At 43.3% G+C, this 15,330-nt stretch overlaps 5 protein-coding genes across 5 annotated transcripts; all 5 read left to right on the top strand.

Moving 5' to 3' along the window:
* Positions 1-671: 671 nt before the first annotated feature.
* Positions 672-1,799, top strand: EAE98_000548 (uncharacterized protein; the record flags this gene model as incomplete). The annotated part of the gene is made up of 1 exon (XM_038948166.1): positions 672-1,799. One exon carries the CDS (start codon positions 672-674, stop codon positions 1,797-1,799), a length of 1,128 nt encoding a protein of 375 aa, XP_038815843.1.
* A 498-nt stretch (positions 1,800-2,297) lies between these two features.
* On the top strand, positions 2,298-4,471 carry EAE98_000549 (uncharacterized protein). The gene is made up of 5 exons (XM_038948167.1): positions 2,298-2,518; positions 2,681-2,739; positions 2,799-3,108; positions 3,165-3,667; positions 3,716-4,471. Exons 1-5 carry the CDS (start codon positions 2,504-2,506, stop codon positions 4,197-4,199), a joined length of 1,371 nt encoding a protein of 456 aa, XP_038815844.1. The 5' UTR covers positions 2,298-2,503; the 3' UTR covers positions 4,200-4,471.
* A 2,431-nt stretch (positions 4,472-6,902) lies between these two features.
* On the top strand, positions 6,903-7,706 carry EAE98_000550 (uncharacterized protein; the record flags this gene model as incomplete). The annotated part of the gene is made up of 1 exon (XM_038948168.1): positions 6,903-7,706. The coding sequence occupies one exon, from the start codon at positions 6,903-6,905 to the stop codon at positions 7,704-7,706; it is 804 nt and encodes a 267-aa protein (XP_038815845.1).
* Positions 7,707-8,468: 762 nt separating this feature from the next.
* On the top strand, positions 8,469-9,606 carry EAE98_000551 (uncharacterized protein; the record flags this gene model as incomplete). The annotated part of the gene is made up of 2 exons (XM_038948169.1): positions 8,469-9,088; positions 9,153-9,606. The coding sequence occupies 2 exons, from the start codon at positions 8,469-8,471 to the stop codon at positions 9,604-9,606; spliced, it is 1,074 nt and encodes a 357-aa protein (XP_038815846.1).
* A 1,169-nt stretch (positions 9,607-10,775) lies between these two features.
* Positions 10,776-15,137, top strand: EAE98_000552 (uncharacterized protein; the record flags this gene model as incomplete). Its single annotated transcript, XM_038948170.1, has 4 exons — positions 10,776-11,001; positions 11,150-11,289; positions 11,400-12,753; positions 12,802-15,137. The coding sequence occupies 4 exons, from the start codon at positions 10,776-10,778 to the stop codon at positions 15,135-15,137; spliced, it is 4,056 nt and encodes a 1,351-aa protein (XP_038815847.1).
* Positions 15,138-15,330: the final 193 nt, after the last annotated feature.

Below are 15,330 nucleotides of genomic sequence, written 5' to 3' on the forward strand. Positions count from 1 at the left end.
GATTGGACTGGACTGGACTGGATAATCCAATTTGCGGCACAGCACAGTACCTAGTTGATATCAACCAACGGCTGTGAGTGATGGGTGTAGGGAGGGAGGTAGGAAGGAGGAAGGAGGAAGGAGGAAAGGAGGAGAGGGAGAAAGGGAGAGGAGAGGTAGGGTTTCATATGTGTACTTAAGATAGATGTATATGTATATATATGTGTGTGTGTGTGTGTATACAGAGAGAGAATAGGAAGTCTTTGGTATATATATGTGTATATAGAGAGAGCATAGGAAGTCTTTGGTATATATGTGTATATATAGAGATACATCGTAGAGAGTAGAGTCTTTGATGATTCTCTTCCCTTTGAATTGAAGCTGTATAGAATCTCTGTATTCTTCGTGATTGTATATGTATTTGTTTGCATTCGTGTTGTATTGAACTGTATTTAACGCATAACATGCAATATCGATAACATTACCTTCACTCGTTCACACACACAACACGTGATATCAACCAACTGTCAACAACCCAATTGGCTCTAGCGTGTGTCAAAATGGCCCAAATTCTCAGGTTCTTGATCGTTTTCCCCCCTCGCGAGTGACACGAAAAATGGCACACGTGTCCTTTTAACCTCAATTCACGTCAATTACCACAACTTCAAAATTAATTATTAAATCACAACATAATGGTATCAACTCGCCGCGATCGCTATGAGGATAAAACGTATCCCCAACAGCATAATAGAACCCCTGTTAAAGCTAAAACCCAGGCTATGCTTGATGGAATAGCTGATGGAATTGTCACTACTTTCAAAGCTCGAGTATTCAGGGCCTACAATGTCGCACCTCGCACCGGATATCGACATTGGCATGATCGCGATCCAAGGCGTCTACATGATTCTACAGTACGTAAAGAGACTAGAGGAGCAAAAAAAACCCTTACTCCTCGCGATATACGTGCTATGGAGATCATGATCCAAACGGAGGGTTTTGAGGCTAGATCCCTCAATTGGAAGCAATTGGGAGAGGCATGTGGATTAGACCAATCCGGAAGGACTATTGCACGAGCTATGGGATCTATGGGATATCGAAAATGTATAGCTTGTTGCAAGGGATGGGTTACACAGAGAACAGCTGCCGCTAGACTCCAATTTGCCCGCGATATGCTAGCTAAATACCCTAATCCGGAGGATTGGAGAAGAGTTAGGTTCTCTGATGAGTGTCATTGGGGTTTCGGGCCTGAGGGAAAGTATAGGATCATTAGAAAGCTAGGCCAGAGGCTCTGTCCTGAGTGTATTCAGCTCAGAGGGGTAGAAAAGGAGGAACACCGCAATAAGCAACACTGCTGGGCGGCAGTGGGCTACAACTTTAAGAGCAATCTTATATATTACGATGTTCCTGGGAACCGGAATGGCAAGTTGTCCCATAAGGTTTATGTCGATACTATATTGGATGGGGAGGTAAAGCGATGGTTAGCTGTATCGAAGGATTTCGTACTCGAGGAAGATGGTGATTCAGGACACGGCTATGGGGGCAAGAAGGACAATATAGTGAAGAAATGGAAGAGAGATCATAGTTTAGAAACCTATCAAAACTGTCATGATAGTCCTGATCTCTCAATCATCGAAAATATCTGGCAAATCCCAAAACAAGTCGTTCGGAGGCATGCCCATTGGGACGATACAACCATGCGGGAGCTTATAAATGAGGGTTGGGAGCAAGTTACTATTGAACATATCAATAAACTAGTAGATACTATGCCTCAGAGGCTTAGGGATGTTATTAAAATGAAAGGACAGCTCACTGGGTGGTGAAAAGGTGGTCAAAAGGGTGGTTTTTAGAGTGGTTTCCCCCTCGAAACAACTCACTTTCAGAGGGAATTGAACCACAACACTACCTTATATCAATTATATAATTATATCACTCAAAACAGTACCCTATATAGCATCGATATTAATTTTTTTATCTTATACTGAATCTTAAAGCTCTGAATATAGCGAATTTAAAAGTCTCTGTCAATGGAAGCGAGTCGATCTTCCGTAATGAATTATTCTACGAATATTGCACTTAGAATCATAAAACTTATATAGAATTAATCTCTGATATCGAATTAATAAAACTACCATATTATTCTTATTATAAATATAAAAAGTGGTGGTGTTGAATCAATTGAAAGAGAGGTGTTGTTCCATTGAATGAGAATTACGAATTTGTGTGTGCCATTTTTCCTGTCACCCGCGAGCCCCCCTGAAACTCTACTTATACACCGCCGCGTTATCTCCCTATACAGACGCCCCACATTCAAAATCAACCAAGAGGACTTTGCGAAATTCGAATTTGAACACTTGCCAGCAAATCCACTCTTTCACCCAAATAATACCAATACCAGCATTGCTGAGATCGCGCAAAGGGAACATCTTTTGCCATAGCTCAACGACGTCGACGACTGCAACTTATTCTCTTCCCTCATTCTCTGCCATTGCCATTCCCATTTACTTCGAGAAAAGGATAATTCAAGATGACTCGCGGAGAGGTAAATAAACAAATCAATTCTTATTTGAACAACGCACTACACTACCTCCCTCACCAATTACTTGACTACTTCCCTGGAGTCGTGTATCTCTTCTCTCTTTCTTGATTCAATGTATTCGCGTCGCAGTGTTATGATTGGTAATTGACAAGTCATTGATTATAGATTCTTCACCTTCATATCGGTCAAGCTGGTACTCAGCTTGGTAACAGTGCTTGGGAGTTGTAAGTTGATTGGATACCTCGAGTATACTCGATTGTATGCTAATTCCCTGCTTTCCCAGATATCTTCTTGAGCATGGTCTCTTACAAGATGGTCGTCCTGATCCCGAGGCAAAGGCCGTCCACGAATCTGGTGAACTCGATACAGTCTTCACTGAAACTGGCAATGGTAAATACGTACCTCGATCCATCTTTGTCGATCTCGACCCATCTCCAATCGACGAAATCCGAACTGGTGATTACAGATCCCTCTTCCATCCCGAACTTTTGATCAGTGGAAAGGAGGATGCTGCCAACAACTACGCTCGTGGTCACTACACAATTGGAAAGGAGATCTTGGATGGTACTTTAGACAAGATTCGTCGCGTTCTGGTAAGGAAATGTTTCATGTGTTTTTTGACGGGCGTTACTAATTTTTCTACCCCCAGGATAACTGCTCTTCCCTCCAAGGTTTCTTGATCTTCCACTCTTTCGGTGGTGGAACCGGTTCTGGTTTCGGATCTCTCTTGCTTGAGCGTCTCTCCACCGATTACGGCAAGAAATCCAAGCTCGAATTCGCAGTTTACCCAGCTCCAAGAGTTTCTACCGCTGTTGTTGAGCCATATAACGCTGTTCTCAGCACCCACAGCACTATCGAAAACTCCGACTGTACCTTCTTGGTCGATAACGAGGCTGTCTACGATATCTGCCGTCGCAACTTGGACATTCCTCGTCCAGGTTTCGAGCATCTCAACAGATTGATTGCTCAAGTTGTCAGCTCCATCACCTCGTCACTCCGTTTCGATGGTGCTTTGAACGTCGATCTCAATGAGTTCCAAACTAACTTGGTTCCTTACCCAAGAATTCATTACCCATTGATCAGTTACGCTCCAGTCATTTCTGCTGCTAGAAGTTCCCACGAGAGCTTCAAGACTCAAGAATTGACCCTCCAGTAAGTTTCCCCACTTTGGTATTGATATCTCATACTAACTTCATGTAGATGTTTCGAGCCAAACAACCAAATGGTTGTCTGCGATCCCCGCAATGGAAAATATATGGCTGTTGCCCTTCTCTACCGTGGTGATGTCGTTCCCCGTGACTGCAACGCCGCTGTCGCTTCCCTCAAGGCTAAGACATCCTTCAACCTCGTCGAATGGTGTCCAACTGGTTTCAAGCTCGGCATCAACTACCAAAAGCCAATGTCCGTCCCATCTTCCGCACCAAACGATGGTGCCCTCGCCTCAGTCGATCGTTCCGTCAGTATGTTGTCCAACACCACCGCTATTGCCGAGGCCTGGTCAAGATTGGACCACAAGTTCGATCTTATGTACAGCAAGCGTGCTTTCGTGCATTGGTACGTTGGTGAGGGTATGGAGGAAGGAGAGTTCAGTGAAGCAAGAGAAGATTTGGCAGCATTGGAGAAGGATTACGAAGAGGTTGCTGCTGACAGCTTCGAGGCTGAAGAGGGTGAGGCTGAGTATTAAGTTATTCAGTCCGTATATGACATTTTGAGCCTTGCGTCATTTCGATCCATATGGGGTGGTTTGTGTTCTGCGAATATCCGAAAATGAGCGTCTGATTATTCGGTGAGGTTGGGAAATGAGAGAGATGAGATGGGATGAGATATTTTAGTTTGCTAGATGATATTATGAATAGTCAATATGCAATATAAATATAAATCTCGATGACAGAAGTGATTTTAAAAGTTGTTCAGTGTACTGTGCGGGAACTTCAAATCGCTCTTGATTAAACAATGCTTGGGCTCTAAATACTACTAGGTATGTGTTTTTGTGGTATTAAGTATTGCCCTATCTATCGTTTATCGATACATCTAGGTACATAGGTATCCTATTCAAGACATCAATCACTCGCTTATTATAGAGACTAGACGAGAGTAGGTCATTGTTCTGTTTCTTTTCTTTTTGTTTTTATATCTCAATTTGAACTTTGAACTTTGAACTTTGAACCTTTGAACCTTTGAATCTTGAATGGATAATAGTTGGTTTGTGTTCAGACTGTGGAGGTGGGAGAGATGGATTTGCTCAATTTCGCTTGTGTCCCGTTTTCAGTTGATGATACCTACCTAGGCAAAATCGATTGTAAAATATGTTCTGATAGGATGGGATGATAAACGCATTGGGACTATTCGCTCTAATTGGATTTTGTTATGCAGGAGGGAATGAGAGATGATATAAGTAGTTTTTTTGAGCTCTTGCACTAGTGTATCTACTTCGGATGAACTGATTGGATTGGTTTAGGCTTGAGGTGTTTGCTCAATGTAACTTACTCTCTATTGTATTTCTCTCTTTCTGGTATAATTATCTTGCGGAAGTAGCTTGTGCTATTCAAGTTATACTTCACGAACCACCATTACACATTGTAAGATTACCTTCGCTTTCGCGTTTTCCTTCGTTAGTAAAGTAAGTATTGATATCTGAAAAAGCAAAAGTTTTACTCGCTTAGCTAACCTTATCAATTGACGAGCAAGCTGTTGCATCATAGCTGCACGGTTATTTTTATTATTCTTTTTGTTCCCGTTGCTGACAATGGTATTGTTGGTGGGTTTCATTATGTGCTGAGATTGATGTTGTCAAGTATATCGTGATTTTCTATTTTCACTTTATTCAAGTTGTAGTGTTTTTGGAAATGATGATGATGTATCTGAATATGTTAATATCTACAGATATGGTTGTAGAGGTCATGACTAGTGATGAGTGCTACGCGACAAATATACCATGGTTACAAACAGTGGGATGCTGAATCAAAGAGAATTGGGCTGCCGATGCACATAGCACCAAGAATCAAGCTGGATGTCTATCACACAAGCAGTTGCGCGGGCTTCGAATCCAACTTTTCAAGATAGTCTAGCTACTCTCGTTCCGATATGAACTGGTGGAGGATACGATATGGACAAATGTCATTAGTTTGGTGTATCGGAAGATGTATCATTCATGCAACTCATGGACCTGAGAATTTAGAAAGAGTCCGCGAGATGGGAATGTATTCACACGAGATCTAGATACTCGCGTGTTTTTTGCTCTTTACTTGAGTTAATTCATAACTCTTTGGAGATTGTACTTACCAATCTAGCTAGGATACTTCTCCACCTCACAATTATGGGCATCTGCATCGGAAGTGGGATTACGGTATAGAATAGAAGTATCTTTCCTAGATTTTGGAAATAAATTAATAGCTCGGCCCCGGGACAAACTTCATTAATATGTATTCTGTACTGCGCTACTCGGCTCTCGATGGCTCATCCCTTTACTTGGGAATATTGGATTACTTAAATCATCTAAATCATCTAAATCATCTAAATTATAAGAATTATAAGAATTATAAGAATTATAAGAATTATAAGAATTATAAGAATTATAAGAATTATAAGAATTATAAGAATTATAAGAATTATAAGAATTATAAGAATTATAAGAATTATAAGAATTATAAGAATTATAAATATTAGGCGCTCCGAAACACTGGCGAGCTAGCTCGCCCCGAAATGCGGATGGGACGAGGAGGGAAGTTGTGGGGTGTGTTGAGAGGGGGTTTGGGGTTGATTTGTTGGAGGAGAAAGTTGCTTGGTAGGGGCATTGTTGCTGTGTTTTCTTTTGTTTAGAATGATATGGGGTTACATTATGGAGCGTTTTTGTAACTTCTTTAGAGTACTTTCATGTTTGGGGAGAGATGATATGATTGCTTTGAGGTTAGGAGGGTTGTGATGGGATAATGACTTGGATTATGTTCTGTTGAAATGGACAGCTTATGATCAGATTTTTTGTGGAACTTGACGATTTTCAAGTGTCATCTAGTATGAATGATTAGAGCGGCCCGAATCACCCAAATTGCGCAGACCAATTTTTCATCATCGAGTCCTCGTATTTTCCAAAGCTCTTCTTGTTCTTTTCCCGTCTTATTTCAGAAGCGAGGTCGTGCTGCAGACCCTTGAAGCCCCTTCTTGGCCTTTCACCACTTTCGGTAATCTTGCTATAACATGCTCAAAAAAGCTCGTAATAGCTCATGTTCAATTTTGGCTTTTACTTTTTATTGAAGTGCTCATATGCTAGTTGGGTATCATGTGCGAAATAGAAGTATAGGACTTTAAAGGAATATATAATCTCGTAGATGATACATAAAGATTCAAAGAACCAACGTAAAGATACACAAAATACTCAACATACCCAACCATGAGCGACACCTCCGAGTTAGCAAAAGGCTACACCCTCGTCAACGATACCCAATACAAAGCCGGACAGTATCTCCTCGAAAAACTCGCTCTCACCCATACCCCCAACATCCAAATCCTCGACATCGGCTGCGGGCCCGGCAATCTCACCGCGTACATTTCCTCACTTTTCCCAGACGGAAAAGTAATCGGTATCGATCCCAGTTCTTCTCGTATCGCGCTCGCTCTCTCGAGTTATGGAGATCATGCCAATCTTGAATTTTATGAAGGCATCGCGGAGGATCTTGCACGATTTGGGGATGAGAGGTTTGATGTGGTGTTTATGAATAGTACGTTTCATTGGGTTGGGGATCAGGAGGGGGCGTTGAGGGAATGTTTCAGGGTGATGAAAAAAGGAGGAAAGCTTGGGATTTCGGGGGGATCGGGGGATTTCGAGGCGCTGCATGAGAGGATTAAGAGGGAGGTTTTGGGGAGAGAACCGTATGGGGGGTTTGTGGAGAAGGAGAGTGGACCGAGATTTTTGGGAAAGAGGGAGATGGGGGAGATGCTAGGGAAGGCGGGGTTTGAGAGCTGGGAAATAGGGACGAATAGGATTGTGAAGGTGGCGAGGGATGGGGTGGAGATGGTGAGGTGGTTGGATGTTAGTTCGTCGGGGAAGACTTATGGGGGGATTCCGGAGAGGTTGAGGGAGAGTGCGAGGAGGGAGATGGTGAGGGAGTGGGAGGGGTATAGGGGAGAGGAGGGGATTAGGATGGAGATTGAGTTGTTGGTTACGGTTGCTATTAAGGGGGGAGTTGGGAACTGAGGTGTTGATGGATTATGGGGAAATTTTGTCGCTTCTTGATTATGAGATTATAGGATGTTCAGATGTATGTTGGTTATATTCTAGAAACTTGAATATGATGTGATCATTACTAGGTAGCGATTACACGAGTATAGGTCTTCTACCATTCATTTCAGTATCAGAGACCTAAGAAATATACTCGCGGATCCGACACAACCAAAAAATCACCCCATCAAGTAATTTCTACCACTTAAACAGAACAAAACTCGTAACCTTCAACTTCGCAGGAAAGAACAGTCCCCAACTTGAAAACTCTGCATACTTCCTCGCAAGCAGGTCTTTTTCGCACCATGCAATATATCCCATGTACCAACTTCCTTGCGTGGATTCGGTACTTACAGGGAATAGAGGGATTTGGAGCATATAATCTTGAACCTGCAGATAATCATAGATATTGTAATACTTTTTTGAAAATATAGTGATAGCCAAGTCTTCAGCAATGCAATATAGATGCTATTAACCAGAGGAGCTGAGCTGCAGGTGAGCACGCCCAGATGTTGGTAATTAGATCAAATGTGCTCATATGGAAGAGGGGGTTTTAGTACCGGGGGGTAGTGTGGAGATGGATGATGCATAGGAAGAAATGTTGATATAAATGGGGTTTGTGAATGCGGTTTCTTGGTGCTAGGTGTTATATCGTCGAGTTGAATATTTGGAATAGATATTCTAGATAACTCTATATTTCAGTGTACTATAAAGGCAAGCTTAGCATCACATCATACCATGCAACAAAGAGTTTCCATTCTCGGCGCTGGACCCGCCGGCCTCGCACTCGCAGCCGATCTCTCGCGCCACGGCACAAATGTCCTGATTTATTCACACCCCTCGCATACCTCCCACTCTTCTTCTATCCTCTGCAATGGACATCTCGAACTCTATTCTCCCACTTCCATTGATTCTGCAAATCCAAAACTCACCTACGATATCCAAGATGCGGTTTCCTTTTCAAAATTCCTGATTCTGACTGTTCCGTCTACAGGACAGGAAACCATCATGCGTGAATTGCGAATTTTTGATTTGGAGACTCATACTATTATTGCTATACCGGGAAATTTGTTCTCGCTTGTTTTTCGGGAGATGCTAGGCGATATGAAGGTGAAGTGTGTGCTGGAGACGAATTTATCGCCGTATTCGTGTAGGATGAGTGAGGGGAAGTTGTCTGTATCGGGGAGGAAGAGTCGATTTTCTATTGCAGCGTTGGGGAGGATTGACGGGGGGTTGAGGGAGGAGGTTAGGGGGATTTTTCCGATGGAGTTGTGTTGGTGTGAGAATGTGATGGAGGTTTGCTTGGGGAATATTAATGGGGTGTTTCATCCGGTTATGATGTTGATGAATGCTGGTCGGTGAGTCTGCTGTTCCCATTTAATGTACTTGTGAACAGTAGGGATGAGCACTGAAAATATCCAGCATCGAAAGTCCAGGATCTTTTTTCCTTTATAAAGAAGGACTTACTCGCTCGGTATCAAATGTTATTCAAGCAATCGATGCTGTGCGTCTTCAAATCGGGAGCGAGTTGGGATTTAAACTCGATTCCGTCCTGGATGTTTCGAATAAATGTTATGATCAACATTTCTTAGACTTAGTTGAGCTAGCGAGGAAATCGGAGCCGCATAATGGATTGCAAGCGCCGAATGAGATGGAGAATAGGTTCATTGCGGAGGATGTGCCGGATTTGCTGGTGCCGTGGTTGGTATTGGCGGAGGGGCTGGGGGTAAGGGCGGAGAAGGTTAGAGCGGTGGTGGAGTTGGCGGGGATGGCGGTAGGGAGGGATTATTTTGAGGATGGGAGAGGGTTGAGGAAGTTGGGGTTGTTGGGTTTGGGGAGGGGAGAGTTGGTGAAGAGGTTTGGGAGGGTTGGATGATGGGGTTTATGATATGCATATGGTAATTGTGATATATACACACTTGTATGTTGATGGATTCAACGAGATGGCAGCAACTTGACTGTTATGGATTTCCTGATACAAAGAGAAAATAAGAGATGGATATACTATTGCGCGATTGTGAGATGTATTGATCCCTATCAAATACTGTGAATAATTTAATTTCTGGATGTCACTTGACTGTTGTCTTTTCAGAAAGTATATTTTGGGTATTTCACATACTCTCAATTTTGATAAAATCAGAGAAAAACGTTCCGTGCAATATCAGAGTAATAGTTTCCTAGGTGTATTGGAAGGGGGTTGTCACTTCGGCATTATGAGTATGCGTGAGTGAATATATATTGTCAGATTGTGCACGTTTCTCCAACAATCACTAAATCATTCATGGTTCAGTGGTACCCCGACCTGATCGAGTTCACTTGATCATAACTCTCGGTCGTCTAGTTGGTTTATGACGTCAGACTGTAATTGCTCACGTGATCTGGATGTCGCGTGTTCGACTCACGCCTGAGAGACTTTCCTTTTGGCATTTTTTTTTTGATTTTTGGATTGATCTTTGATGAGGATGTTGGGATACTTTTCGTTTTGGAGGAGATGGGATGGGTCGGGCGGTTGGTGGTGGGGTATTTTGGCTTCACGTGTTGATAAGTGATAAGATAATGGATGTTGCAGATATGATAGGTTAACCTTATGTAATACACAACATACCTACATATCTATCGTACAAGTAGGTAATCTAAGAAATCTGTTTTGATTTAATTGTATATCAACTATCATATCAACTATATCAATATCATGCCTCTCAAGCTAGCTATATATCCTCTAACGCTAGCAATATCTTCAGACGCTAGTAATATCTTGCTGTCTATGTTCAAGAGCTAAATAAATTACGAGGTTGACTCTGCTCTGCTAGCGCATTATGACATTAAAATGATTCCACATTCTCCAAAAGAGGTTGGGCCATTGTAGATCATCCGACCTTCACCCGTGTATGAGTCGCACTCGCACTCATTTCACCGGCGCGGGGAAATTTAAATAATTTTTTTGTTTCCTCTTTCATCTCTAACCCCGCCATTCCCTCAAAATTATATATCGAAAATTCGAACAATTCTCGAGTTGTGCTTCATCGCACAACAGGCAGAGACAGGATGGAATACCTTAAATTGCCTGGAGATTCTTGCTTCACTCCAGCTGAGGCTACAAAGCTCGCGGCGAGAATCAATGATGTTCATCAAGTGAAGGTAGAACTTACGGGTGTTTGGATTCATTATACACATTTGAGACACTCGGATCCAGAAACTGAAGCCAAGATCAAGCAACTACTTCCAGTCTCAGGAGTGGATTTGGAGGCTAAATTGGGAAGCAAGATCTATTGTAAGTCGTCACTTATTCATTGTCCGAGATAATTCTGGGCATTGAAAAGTGGTTATTGAGGATTTCAATGCGCGCACGCCATGGCCTCTCGTCATTTTCTACATACTGCAGTGCAGTGTAAGCAAACACTAACCCTCCAATCTACTAGATGTTACTCCAAGAAATCTTTCTCCATGGAGTTCCAAAGCTACAAACATCGCACATGTCTGCGGTCTCGAATCCCAAGTTCGCAGAATTGAAAGAGGTCGGGCTATTTTGATAAAATATGCGGAGCCATCTGAGGCAGAGGTGAGCATCAGTGATTTCATCTTAGTACATGTTCCCTTGTGTGGAGACTTATTTGGAGATTCAATTCTATCTGGATGCTCAAACCAATTACTGACTTCCTAATTCTCAAGAGGGAGGATTTGCCATTCAAAGATATCCTTTACGATCGCATGACCGAGAACATTAGTGCTGAGGAGCCAGATGTGCACAAAATTTTCGAAGAAGGGGAGCCAATTCCCTTGGAGGTTGTTGATCTTTGGGTAGAGGGTTCAACACCTATCGAAGTCTTGAAAGCGTACAACGTGAAGCGTGGTCTCGCTCTAGATACCCCAGAAATGGAATACCTTGTTGAAAAATACACCCAACACGGCAGATCACCTACCGATGTCGAATTGTTTATGTTTGCGCAAGTCAACTCTGAGCATTGTAGACATAAGCAATTCAATGCGAACTGGACAATCGATGGCATGGGTATGGATATGAGTTTATTTGGGATGATTCGAAACACCCACAAGAAAAATCCAGATTTCACCGTATCAGCTTATAGCGACAATGCTGCCGTTTTACAAGGAGAGATAGCCAGTCACTGGGCCCCCGAATACTCAACTGGTAGTTGGAAGCAAACCCCTGAGGTTGTGCATATCCTAGCGAAGGTGGAGACTCATAACCATCCCACAGCAATCTCACCTTTCCCAGGAGCAGCGACCGGTTCAGGAGGAGAAATTAGAGATGAAGGTGCCGTGGGTAGAGGATCCAGCCCCAAAGCTGGTCTTTGTGGATTCTGGGTTTCAGATCTCTTGATTCCAGGACATAAGCAACCATGGGAAATGGATGTTGGCAAGCCAGCACACTATGCCAGTAGTTTGGACATTATGTTGGAGGCACCAATTGGTAGTGCCAGATTCAACAACGAGTTTGGTAGACCATGTCTTGCTGGAACCTTCCGTACTCTCCTTACAGATGCAGATGCCTCAACGGACGAGTTTCGTGGATACCACAAGCCTATCATGATCGCTGGTGGACTCGGTACTGTTAGACCAGAACACGCCATCAAGAATGGCAATGACGTCAAACCCGAAGCTCATGTAATTGTTCTTGGTGGCCCAGCAATGTTGATTGGTCTTGGTGGAGGTGCAGCTTCAAGTAACACATCTGCTGGAGAAAGCTCAGTTGAGCTTGACTTTGACAGTGTTCAGCGAGGAAATCCAGAAATGGAAAGAAGAGCTCAGATGGTTATTGATCATTGCAGAGCCTTGAAGGATGAGAATCCTATTGCATTCATCCATGATGTAGGAGCAGGTGGATTATCCAACGCTTTGCCGGAGCTTGTTAAGGATGCCGGATATGGTGGCAAATTCGAGCTTAGAAATGTCGAGAGTGCGGATGGCAGTATGAGTCCTTTACAAATCTGGTGCTGCGAAGCTCAAGAACGTTACGTCTTGATTGTCAACAAGGAAGACCTTGGTAGATTCACAAGCATCGCCAGTAAGTTACGTCTTCAAACGTGATAAATCTTATACTAATCATTTACAGAACGTGAACGATGTGGCTTCTCCAATGTCGGAACCGTCGTTCCCAAGGATCAAGATGGAGTTGCCAAAATTGTAGTAACTGATCGAGATTCTACAGAGCACCCTACACCCATCGATCTCCCTATGTCTACTTTGTTCCCCAAGGACAGGAAATTGGACAGAATCGTGCAGTCTAGGAAACCACAACTTCTCCCATTCAATGCAGAGAAATCCCTCAAAGAAGCGTACCCCCACATTCCCGATCATGATCTCTTAAGAATGGCTATCGAGCGTGTCTTTTCCCTTCCATCTGTTGGCTCCAAATCTTTCCTCATCACTATTGGTGATCGTTCCGTTGGAGGTTTGACCGTTCGCGACCAAATGGTCGGACCATGGCAAACTCCTGTCGCAGACGTAGCTGTCACAGCTAGTGCTCTTAACATTGGTGGCAAACTGAAGACTGGTGAGGCTATGGCTATGGGTGAAAAGCCTACGTTGGCTTTGATTTCGGGTGCAGCTTCGGCTAGAATGGCTGTTGCCGAAAGTTTAATGAACATTGGTGCAGCACATCTTCTCGGCAACTTGCCTCGTATCCGTTTATCTGCAAACTGGATGGCCGCAGTCAACCAGCCTGGTGAAGGTGCAGCTTTGTATGAGGCAGTTCAAGCCATTGGAATGGATCTCTGCCCTAAGTTGGGAGTCAGTATCCCTGTTGGCAAAGACTCAACATCAATGAAAGCCTCGTGGAAGGATCAAAAGAGTGGAGATTCTAAAACAGTCACAGCTCCTATGACTGTGGTTATTTCTGCCTTTGCGCCAGTCGCAAATGTTCGTAACACATGGACGCCTGCACTGCGAAGACTTGAAGATGTTGGAGAGACTACATTGATGTATGTTGATCTTGCTCAAGGTCACAAGGCTATGGGTGGATCAGCCCTCGCGCAATCTTTCGGTCAAGTTGGAGATGAAGCACCGGATGTTAGAGATACTGATCTCATCATTGACTACTTTGATGCTTTACAACAATTACACGAGTCAGGAGTTGTGTTAGCCTACCATGATATTTCAGATGGTGGTTTGTTGACTACCATCGCCGAAATGATGTTTGCTGGACGATGTGGCGCTGAGATCATGCTTGATGGAGTTTCTAAGAGCGCATCCCCATCTCACGTCATCGAAGCTTTGTTCAACGAAGAACTTGGTGCTGTTTTCCAAGTTCGTAAATCGGACGAGGTCAACTTTATGAGATGTTTTGCTACCTGTGGTCCTCCACCAGGACTCATTAGAAAGATTGGACGAGTACCAGCTGCATCGAAACAACAACTCGCCATTCGCTACGGACAGAAGCCAATCTTACACATGTCAAGATCTGAGCTTCAACAACAATGGACCAAGACATCTTACCAAATGCAACGTCTGAGAGACAATGTTGATTGTGCTGACGTCGAATTTGAAAATATTAAGGATGATCGCGATCCTGGTCTCCACTATACCCTTACCTATGAGCCTAAGGAGAACATTCTTCCATTGACGGCATCAATCACATCCACTTTCTCTAAGGCACCTCGCGTAGCTATTCTCCGTGAACAAGGAGTTAACGGTCATGCCGAAATGGCATTTGCTTTCAAGGCTGCAGGATTTGACCCTATCGATGTCCACATGACTGACATCATTTCTGGACACTATTCTCTGGCTAATTTTGTCGGTATTGCTGCCTGTGGTGGTTTCTCTTACGGTGACGTCATGGGTGCTGGTCGTGGATGGGCAAATTCCATTCTTATGCATGAACAAAAAGCTCGACCAGAGTTTGAGAATTTCTTCAAACGCCCTGATACATTTGCATTGGGTGTCTGCAATGGTTGTCAAATGCTTAGTCGCATATCTGAACTTATTCCTGGTACTTCTCATTGGCCTGTCTTCACCGACAACCAATCTCAACAATTCGAAGGCAGAGTCAGCATGGTGAAGATCCAAGACAATGCCAAGAAACCATCTGTATTCCTCCACGGTATGAATGGTAGTTCCTTGCCTATCGTCGTTTCACACGGTGAAGGTCGAGCTTCGTTCAAAAATGATACAGACTTGGGAGCCCTGAACTCTGATAATCTCATCCCAATCAGATACACAGATAACTTCGACAAACCCACAATGAGATACCCATACAATCCAAACGGTAGTCCTGAGGGTATTGCAGCAGTGAGAAGCTTGGATGGAAGAGTCTTGGCTATGATGCCTCATCCAGAGAGAACTATCATGGCAGATGTCGGTAGTTACGTACCAAAGGAGAGTGCAGAGGAGTGGGGAGAATTTGGTCCTTGGGTCAGAATGTTTAAGAGTGCTAGAAGATGGGTCGGCTGATTGGATCGTTGCGACGTGAGATGATATGAATGAGATATATGGAGAAAAAATGGCTAGAATTGGGTTAAGATATCATTGCATGCATGCTTACATTATTAGTGTCGATGGAGTTTAGGGGTGGATATTGAAATAGATAGATGGTTATCACGCGAATATTGAAAAAATTGGGTTCTTTTGCATGTTTTTGATGTAC

Source organism: Botrytis deweyae (genome assembly GCF_014898535.1).
Source record: "Botrytis deweyae strain B1 chromosome Unknown BDEW_001, whole genome shotgun sequence".
Lineage (NCBI taxonomy): Eukaryota > Fungi > Ascomycota > Leotiomycetes > Helotiales > Sclerotiniaceae > Botrytis > Botrytis deweyae.

Excerpts from the sequence above, each read along its gene's own strand:
- EAE98_000549 (XM_038948167.1), top strand. Across the intron at positions 2,740-2,798 it reads GGTAACAGTGCTTGGGAGTT|ATATCTTCTTGAGCATGGTC; the intron begins GTAAGTTGATTG and ends CTGCTTTCCCAG. Across the intron at positions 3,109-3,164 it reads ACAAGATTCGTCGCGTTCTG|GATAACTGCTCTTCCCTCCA; the intron begins GTAAGGAAATGT and ends TTCTACCCCCAG.